The 9,198-nt window shown below is 45.6% G+C and overlaps 1 protein-coding gene across 1 annotated transcript in view; it reads left to right on the top strand.

Moving 5' to 3' along the window:
* Positions 1–7,471, top strand: part of LOC123757673 (potassium channel subfamily K member 13) — a 106,398-nt gene extending 98,927 nt beyond the window's left edge. The window contains exon 7 of the mRNA XM_069327289.1: positions 6,987–7,471. Coding sequence (XP_069183390.1) covers positions 6,987–7,151 — 165 coding nt within the window. The 3' untranslated portion in view covers positions 7,152–7,471. The remainder of the gene's footprint in view (positions 1–6,986) is intronic.
* The last annotated feature ends 1,727 nt before the right edge of the window (positions 7,472–9,198 follow it).

Consider the following 9,198-nt stretch of genomic DNA (forward strand, 5'->3'; position numbering starts at 1 on the left):
CTCTCTCTCTCTCTCTCTCTCTCTCTCTCTCTCTCTCTCTCTCTCTCTCTCTCTCTCTCTCTCTCTCTCTCTCTCTCTCCCCCCCTCTCTCTCTCTCTCTCTCCCTCCCCCTTTCTCTCTCTCTCTCTCCCTCCCCCTTTCTCTCCCTCTCCCCCTCTCTCTCCCTCTCCCCCTCTCTCTCACTCTCCCCCTCTCCCTCCCTCTCCCCCTCTCTCTCACTCTCCCCCTCTCCCTCCCTCTCCCCCTCTCTCTCCCTCTCCCCCTCTCTCTCCCTCTCTCTCCCTCTCCCCCTCTCTCTCCCTCCCCCCTCTCTCTCCCTCCCCCCTCTCTCCCTCCCCCTCTCTCTCCCCCTCCCCCTCTCTCTCCCCCTCCCCCCTCTCTCTCCCCCTCCCCCCTCTCTCTCCCCCTCCCCCTCTCTCTCTCCCCCTCCCCCTCTCTCTCTCTCCCCCCCTCTCTCTCTCCCCCTCCCCCTGTCTCTCCCTCACCCCCTCTCTCCCTCCCCTCTCTCTCTCCCTCCCCTCTCTCTCTCCCTCCCCTCTCTCGCTCCCACCCCTCTCTCTCTTCCTCCCCCTCTCTCTCTTCCTCCCCCCTCTCTCTCCCTCCCCTCTCTCGCTCCCACCCCTCTCTCTCTTCCTCCCCCTCTCTCTCTTCCTCCCCCCCTCTCTCTCCCTCCCCCCCTCTCTCTCTCTGTGTCTGTCTGTCTCTCTCTCTCTCTCTCTCTCTCTCTCTCTCTCTCTCTCTCTCTCTCTCTCTCTCTCTCTCTCTCTCTCTCTCTCTCTCTCTCTCTCTCTCTCTCTCTCTCTCTCACACACACACACACACACTCATAGGGAAATCATGGAAGGGAGACGAACTCTGACTGCCAAACGCAGGAAATTCACAACTGGAACAAACACAGAGGATGGGATGGAACAGGAAGCCTGGATGAAGGAAGTACTCCAGCAAATGCAGAATGAATTCAGTGAAGGACTGAGGGTAATGAGGGAGACAGTAGCCAACCTGCAAGATGATTTAAGGGCAGCAAAGGAGGAGATAAGATACCTAAAGGAGACTCTTCCACAATACCAGGCACAAACCGTACCCCAGGGAGATGGGAATGCTACTGTGGAGGGGACCACCACAACCCAGATCTCATTTGCTGAAATGCTTAAAAAGAGCCCTGAAGCTAGGTCTGCGGTTAAGGAAGTTGCCATGGAAGTGGCTTCCTCTCAGGAAGCAGCTAGATGTACTAGCCGGCTGATAGAGAGAAATAGAGCAGTAGTAGTAGCAGGCATTGAAGAACAAACAGGGACCAGACCAAAGGAGCGGAGAGACAAGGACAAAAACATGATTAAAGAGATCCTTAAAGAGGTAAGGATGGAGGGAGCTGAGCGAAATGTTGAAAAGGTTTTCAGGCTTGGAAAGTACAACAAGGACAGAGACCGAATGATAAAGGTGGTTTTCATGAGCGAAATCGCGAAAGAGGAACTGCTAGCAAGGAAGTGTTGTCTAAAAGGTGTAGAGAAGTTCAAGAAAATATTCCTGCAGAGGGATATGACAAGGGAAGAGAGAATACGGACAGCAGACGCGAGGAAGGAGCGCAGGAAGAGAGAAGGAAATCAGAGTACCACAACCCAGAACCCTACAATCCCAGAGGGAAGTGGAGAACCCTCCTCAAACAGTGCAACAGCCACAGGGATTGGGGCACCACCCCCAAATTCTACCCAACAGACACCCAACCTGCCCCATCCCCTGTCAGCCCCCCACTAAGTACCCACCTAGGGCACCCTCCCCCCACCCACCCCCCACCCCCCACTCACCCCCCTTCTCCCCCTCACCCCTCTCCCCAGGACCTCCCTTCTCCCCCATCCCCCATGCCCTCCCTTCTCCCACATGCCTTCCCGTCTCTCCCACCCCCATGCCCTCCCTTCTCCCCCTCCCCCCTAAGCCCCCCACTCTCCCCCACCCCACCTAAGTCTTCCCCTCTCCCCCACTCCCCTAAACCCTCCCCTCTTCCTCACCCACCTCAGCCCTCCCTTTTCCCCCACGCCCCCCAAGCCCTCCACCCTTTTCTCTTCCCCCAAGCCCCCCCATCTCCCCTATCCCCCACAGCCTCTCCTCCCCCCATGCTTCCCCAACCCTCCCTCTCTTACCCACCCCCTGTACCCTCCCCCTCTTATCCACCCCCTGTACCCTCCCCCTCTTATCCACCCCCTGTACCCTCCCCCTCTTATCCACCCCCTGTACCCTCCCCCTCTTATCCACCCCCTGTACCCTCCCCCTCTCCCCCACCACCCCAAGCCCTCCCTCCTCCACCAATCCCCCCGTGCCAGGTCACCCCAGCTCCCACTCACCCCAGATCCCAAAGGTCCCCCCCAGAAAAGAAGCAGAAGAGAGTCAGTTTCAGGGTGATGTACTCGAACATAGATGGGATCACAAGCAAGACAAGTGAACTAAGGGAAAGAGCACAAGAAGTTAACCCAGATGTAATCGGACTCACTGAAACAAAACTCTCTGGAATCATAACGAATGCCGTGTTTCCCCAGGAGTATACAGTAATAAGGAAAGAGAGGGAAGGTAGAGGAGGAGGCGGAGTGGCCCTACTCATGAGAAGGGAATGGAGTTTTAAGGAGATGGCCATCCCGGGCTGTGAGGAGTTCAGAGACTACATAGCAGGCACCATAACAATGGGAGGACCAAGAATAGTAGTAGCAGTAATATACAACCCTCCACCAAATGACAGGAGACCCAGTCAAGAGTATGAAAACAACAACAAGGCAGTTAACACTATAATTGAGAGGGCAGCCTCTGCTGCCTGTAGAAATAGATCCCACCTGCTCATCATGGGCGACTTCAATCACGGAAAGATTGACTGGGAGAACAAGGAACCGCATGGAGGCGAGGATACGTGGAGAGCCAAACTATTGGAGGTGGTGACAAGCAACTTTTTAACGCAGCATGTCGGAGAACCCACAAGGATGAGAGGCAATGACGAACCAGCGAGACTCGACCTAGTCTTCACTCTGAACGACTCCGACATAAGAGAAATCGGTTTTGAGGACCCAGTAGGAATGAGCGACCACAGTGTACTGGTGTTTGAGTACTTGATTGAAGAAGGGTTATTGAACTCGAGGAGGGATACCGAAACCAAAAGGTTAGCATACCGAAAGGGAAACTATGAGGGGATAAGAAAATTCCTAACAGATATAGCATGGGAAACAGAGCTCAGGGGAAAGACGGCCCAAGATATGATGGATTACATCACGCAGAAGTGCAAGGACGCAGCAAACAAGTTTGTCCCAGTCCAAAAGGAAAACAGAGAAATGAAGATGAGAAACCCATGGTTTAATCAAAGATGTAGGCTAGCTAAGCAGCAAAGTAAAAGGGCATGGAGAAACTATAGGAATAACAGGACACTGGAGAGCAGAGAAAGATACCAGAATGCCAGGAATGAATATGTCAGGATGAGAAGAGAGGCAGAAAGACAATACGAAAATGACATCGCAAGCAAGGCAAAGACTCAGCCTAAATTGTTGCATAGCCACATTAGGAGAAAAACAACAGTAAAGGAACAGGTTATGAGATTAAGGATAGGGGCGGAAGGATTCACTACAAATGACAAGGAAGTGTGTGAGGAATTGAATAAGAAATTCCAGGAGGTCTTCACCTTAGAACAAGGAGAAATTCCAGAGGTAAGTGAGGGAATAGCTAACCAGGAACCACTGGAAGAGTTTGAGATTACCAGTGGGGAAGTAAGGAAGTGTTTACTAGAGTTGGACGTGACGAAGGCTATAGGCCCAGATGGAATCTCCCCTTGGGTTCTAAAGGAAGGAGCAAGAGAACTGAGCCTACCACTCTCCATAGTGTATAACAAATCACTGGCAACAGGGGAACTGCCAGATACTTGGAAAGCAGCTAACGTAGTCCCGATATACAAGAAAGGGGATAGACAGGAGGCACTGAACTACAGGCCAGTGTCCCTAACCTGCATACCATGCAAGCTGATGGAGAAGATTGTGCGAAAAAAACTAGTGGAGCATCTGGAGCGAAGGAACTTTGTAACACAGCATCAACATGGGTTCAGGGATGGCAGGTCCTGCCTCACAGGGTTACTTGAATTCTACGACCAGGCAACAAAAATAAGGCAAGAAAGAGAAGGGTGGGCAGACTGCATATTTTTGGATTGTCAGAAAGCCTTTGATACAGTGCCACACAAGAGGCTAGTGCGAAAGTTGGAGATGCAGGCTGGAGTGAGAGGGAAGGTACTCCGGTGGATAGAGGAATACCTAAGCAACAGGAGACAACGAGTCTGTGTGAGGGGTGAGGTCTCAGATTGGCGAGACGTCACAAGTGGAGTCCCGCAGGGGTCAGTCCTTGGACCTATACTGTTTCTGGTATATGTAAATGATCTCCCAGAGGGTATAGATTCGTTCCTCTCAATGTTTGCCGACGATGCAAAAATTATGAGGAGGATTGAAACAGAGGATGATAGTAGGAGGCTACAAGATGACCTGGATAGACTGAGTGAATGGTCCAACAAATGGCTGTTGAAGTTCAACCCGAGTAAATGCAAAGTAATGAAACTAGGCAGTGGAAACAGGAGGCCAGGCACAGGATACAGAATAGGAGATGAAGTACTTAATGAAACAGACAGAGAGAAAGATCTAGGAGTTGATATCACACCAAACCTGTCTCCTGAAGCCCACATAAAGAGAATAACGTCTGCGGCATATGCGAGGCTGGCTAACATCAGAACGGCGTTCAGGAACCTGTGTAAGGAATCATTCAGAATCTTGTACACCACATATGTAAGACCAATCCTGGAGTATGCGGCCCCAGCATGGAGCCCGTACCTTGTCAAGCACAAGACGAAGCTGGAAAAAGTCCAAAGGTATGCTACTAGACTAGTCCCAGAACTAAGAGGCATGAGTTATGAGGAAAGGCTGCGGGAAATGCACCTCACGACACTGGAAGACAGAAGAGTAAGGGGGGACATGATCACAACCTACAAAATCCTCAGGGGAATCGACCGGGTAAACAAGGACGAACTTTTCAACACTGGTGGGACGCGAACAAGGGGACACAGGTGGAAGCTGAGTACCCAAATGAGCCACAGAGACGTTAGAAAGAACTTTTTCAGTGTCAGAGTAGTTAGCAAATGGAATGCATTAGGAAGTGATGTGGTGGAGGCTGACTCCATTCACAGTTTCAAATGTAGATATGATAGAGCCCAATAGGCTCAGGAATCTGTACACCAGTTGATTGACGGTTGAGAGGCGGGACCAAAGAGCCAGAGCTCAACCCCCGCAAGCACAATTAGGTAAGTACAATTAGGTAAGTACACACACACACACACACACACACACACACACACACACACACACACACACACACACAGCACCGTCCACTCGGCTTCCTCTACTCTTCCACAAACAACGTTCCCCAAACGTTATTTATACGTCGCTACAAGGTTACCGTGTACCGTCGTAAAATGAACGTTGTGGCTAGCTTGTGGGGTTTGGTAGAAGATTGTCTTAATTTTTGGATTACTAGCACTTACTAAAAAAAATATGCAAACCCACGTTTTATTTTAATTTTGACTGAATTCACTTGAATTGAAGAATTTTAACTTTGTTTTAGTATCATAGGAATTTGAGTGGTTTTATTAGTAATGTCAAAGTAATTATACTCACTATAATTAGTAATTATACTCACTATAATTAGGAATTATACTCACTATAATTAGTAATTATACTCACTATAATTAGTAATTATACTCACTATAATTAGTAATTATACTCACTATAATTAGTAATTATACTCACTATAATTAGTAATTATACTCACTATAATTAGTAATTATACTCACTATAATTGACCATTCTGGTGCTCCGCTCTGTTTCCAAAACTCATTTTAATCATATAAATAACATATATTGTTGAACTTTTTGCTAATAATAGCAGAAGAAAATGATTCTTGCATAATGAAATCACAAGAGTGTGATATATATATCTCTGAGAACATCACTTGGAGCTATGAAATGGACTCGAACTTGCGTCCCGGTCTGGATGGTCACCATTCCTTTCTTTCGCCCTATTCCTCATCCTCGAATCCCCCTTGCTAATGCTATAATGGAAGTCGTAATGAATTTAGCGCTTTTTCCTGATAATTGCCTTACCTAGCGTCCCAGGTCACGTCTGGGGACGCGAGTTCGAGCCCATGGCATTGCTCAAACACATGTTCTTTAATGAGGATGTTAGAACAAAAAGAACGTTATCTCTACCCACCATCAAAGTTATTTCAAGCCAACATATCCCTCCTGAATGATAGAACATATGCTGACTGTGGATTATATCTACACAATGTGAACACAAGCCAACATATCCCTCCTGAATGATAGAACATATACTGACTGTGGATTATATCTACACAATGTGAACACAAGCCAACATATCCCTCCTGAATGATAGAACATATACTGACTGTGGATTATATCTACACAATGTTAATATTTGCTTCTCTATCAAACAAAATCCTCTTTTTTGTGCTGTTTTATAGAAAAGCCCAGCAAAAAAAAAAAAAGCAACTCCCTTACCTAATCTCTTCTCTAGTATAATACATATACGTAGGCCTATGGAATTAGGCAGAAGAGAGGTTACATTAGGGTGTTGGCTAGGCCTATGCACTTTATTTGAATGTTGATTAGTTTATATTAAATGTACAAAGGAAGGAGATTTTTGGTGCTATGGTCCATATTTGAAAACACACTTTCACAGTCACTATATGTACTATCATCTTTTGATGATTGAATGTCAACAAACTATTCTATGCAATTTAATAATTAGGGGTGACTAACTCCCCGATTACGCACTTAACGCAAGAACATTGTTTTTTTTACAAGATGATTACAGTTTTATGTTGTGTTTCCTGTCCATTGTAAAGGTGATTTAAAGGTTTATAGTCCATTGTGCAGACGTTTTGAAGGTTCCCGTTTTCTATATGGCAGGTGTCCCTCGCAGTGATGCAGAAACAGCTCTACGAGACAGCACAGATGGGCCGTGGGCAAAGCTCCTTGCCACATCAACGCTCCGGCCAAGAGGAAGCATTCACGCCAGGACAAGTGGGGCCTCTAGCAATCGCTTCGTCAAGGCTGTCCGAGAGTCTCTCCTAGCCGAGCCTCACGCCATCCACAACAGCCTGCCTGATCCGTCGTCGTAGCTGATGCGTCCATGCCTGCCAGTCTAGCTTGTACAGACGCCTGTTTATCTGGCCAGCATGTTTCTCTGTCGTCATTCCAAATGTCTCTTTTTTCCAGCTAATTAATTTTGTATTCTATGTATTCCACCCTTCACTTTCCCTGTTGTGTCTGCCGACTACTTCAGACTCACACACACACACACACACACACACACACACACACACACACACACACACACACACACACACACACACACACACACACACACACACACACACTCACACACTCACTCACTTGACTTAAAGCTCTGTCTTCGACCCTTCGACTCCCTAAAATTCAGTTCCATCCTCACACCTTGAAATATGGCTGGGATTCGTGTGATGTAAAATGGCATATTTTTGTAAACACCTACAGTGCAAATTATTATAAACTATTTTAACAGTGTACCTGTGATTTCTGAGTGTATTGAAGGACAAATGTTAAAATGGACATTTGCTGAACATTGTCACAAACGTTGTTAAAAAAATGTTGAGAAACGTTGTGATATGTATTGTGGCCAACGTTTAATGGTTTGAAATGAATTAGACGTAAGAGTTTTTAAGACTCTTGAAGGAGGTGATTGTGGAGGCGGCGTAGGTCGGCGTTATATATATATATATATATATATATATATATATATATATATATATATATATATATATATATATATATATATATATATATATATATATATATATAATTATTGCTTAAAGACAAATTAAACTATACATTTGCAATAGATCAATTCATAGTAATAAAGAATTAAACAATTTCGTCAGTGTTTCTAATATAATACATAATGATTGACTAAAATAATTTGTTACCATATCAGTGCTAGTTGCAGTATACATATATGTATTTTTTTTTTTTACCAAGTAATGATTTTCATCCGACAGGTAAACGAAAGCAGCACCATTCCTGTTGGATAATATATATATATATATATATATATATATATATATATATATATATATATATATATATATATATATATATATATATATATATATATATAATATATATAATATGTAATATTTCTATTTATATATATATATATATGTGTAAATACTTAAATCTTCCTCTTGTTCTTAAAAACGCAAAACTTATCCTCAGTGTTATATTTTTACGTTATTGACATGCTAATAACGTTTATAAACGTATTGACGTTACGTTTGCTCGTTATGCTCGGAGGGAAGAACGAGCTCGAGTAACGTAGTCAACATTCTAGACGTTGATTCAACAAGACGTCAACGTTACTTACCCCAATTTGGCCAGAGGGTACGTCTGTTGACGTTCCCTTTCTCGACGATTCCTGTTTCTTGAGAACCTTGGGAGAAAACGTATGTGTACTCACCTATTTGTACTCACCTATTTGTGCTTGCGGGGGTTGAGCTCTGGCTCTCTGGTCCCGCCTCTCAACTGTCAATCAACTGGTGTACAGATTCCTGAGCCTACTGGGCTCTATCATATCTACATTTAAAACTGTGTATGGAGTCAGCCTCCACCACATCACTGCCTAATGCATTCCATCTGTTAACCACTCTGACACTGAAAAAGTTCTTTATAACGTCCCTGTGGCTCATGTGGGTACTCAGTTTCCACCTGTGTCCCCTTGTTCGCGTCCCACCAGTGTTGAATAGTTTATCCTTGTTTACCCGGTCGATTCCTCTGAGGATTTTGTAGGTTGTGATCATGTCTCCCCTTACTCTTCTGTCTTCCAGTGTCGTAAGGTGCATTTCCCGCAGCCTTTCCTCGTAACTCATGCCTCTTAGTTCTGGGACTAGTCTAGTGGCATACCTTTGGACTTTTTCCAGCTTCGTCTTGTGCTTGACAAGGTACGGGCTCCATGCTGGGGCCGCATACTCCAGGATTGGTCTTACATATGTGGTGTACAAGATTCTGAATGATTCCTTACACAGGTTCCTGAACGTTGTTCTGATGTTAGCCAGGCTCGCATATGCCGCAGACGTTATTCTTTTTA

The sequence above is a fragment of the Procambarus clarkii genome, chromosome 19 (assembly GCF_040958095.1).
Source record: "Procambarus clarkii isolate CNS0578487 chromosome 19, FALCON_Pclarkii_2.0, whole genome shotgun sequence".
Lineage (NCBI taxonomy): Eukaryota > Metazoa > Arthropoda > Malacostraca > Decapoda > Cambaridae > Procambarus > Procambarus clarkii.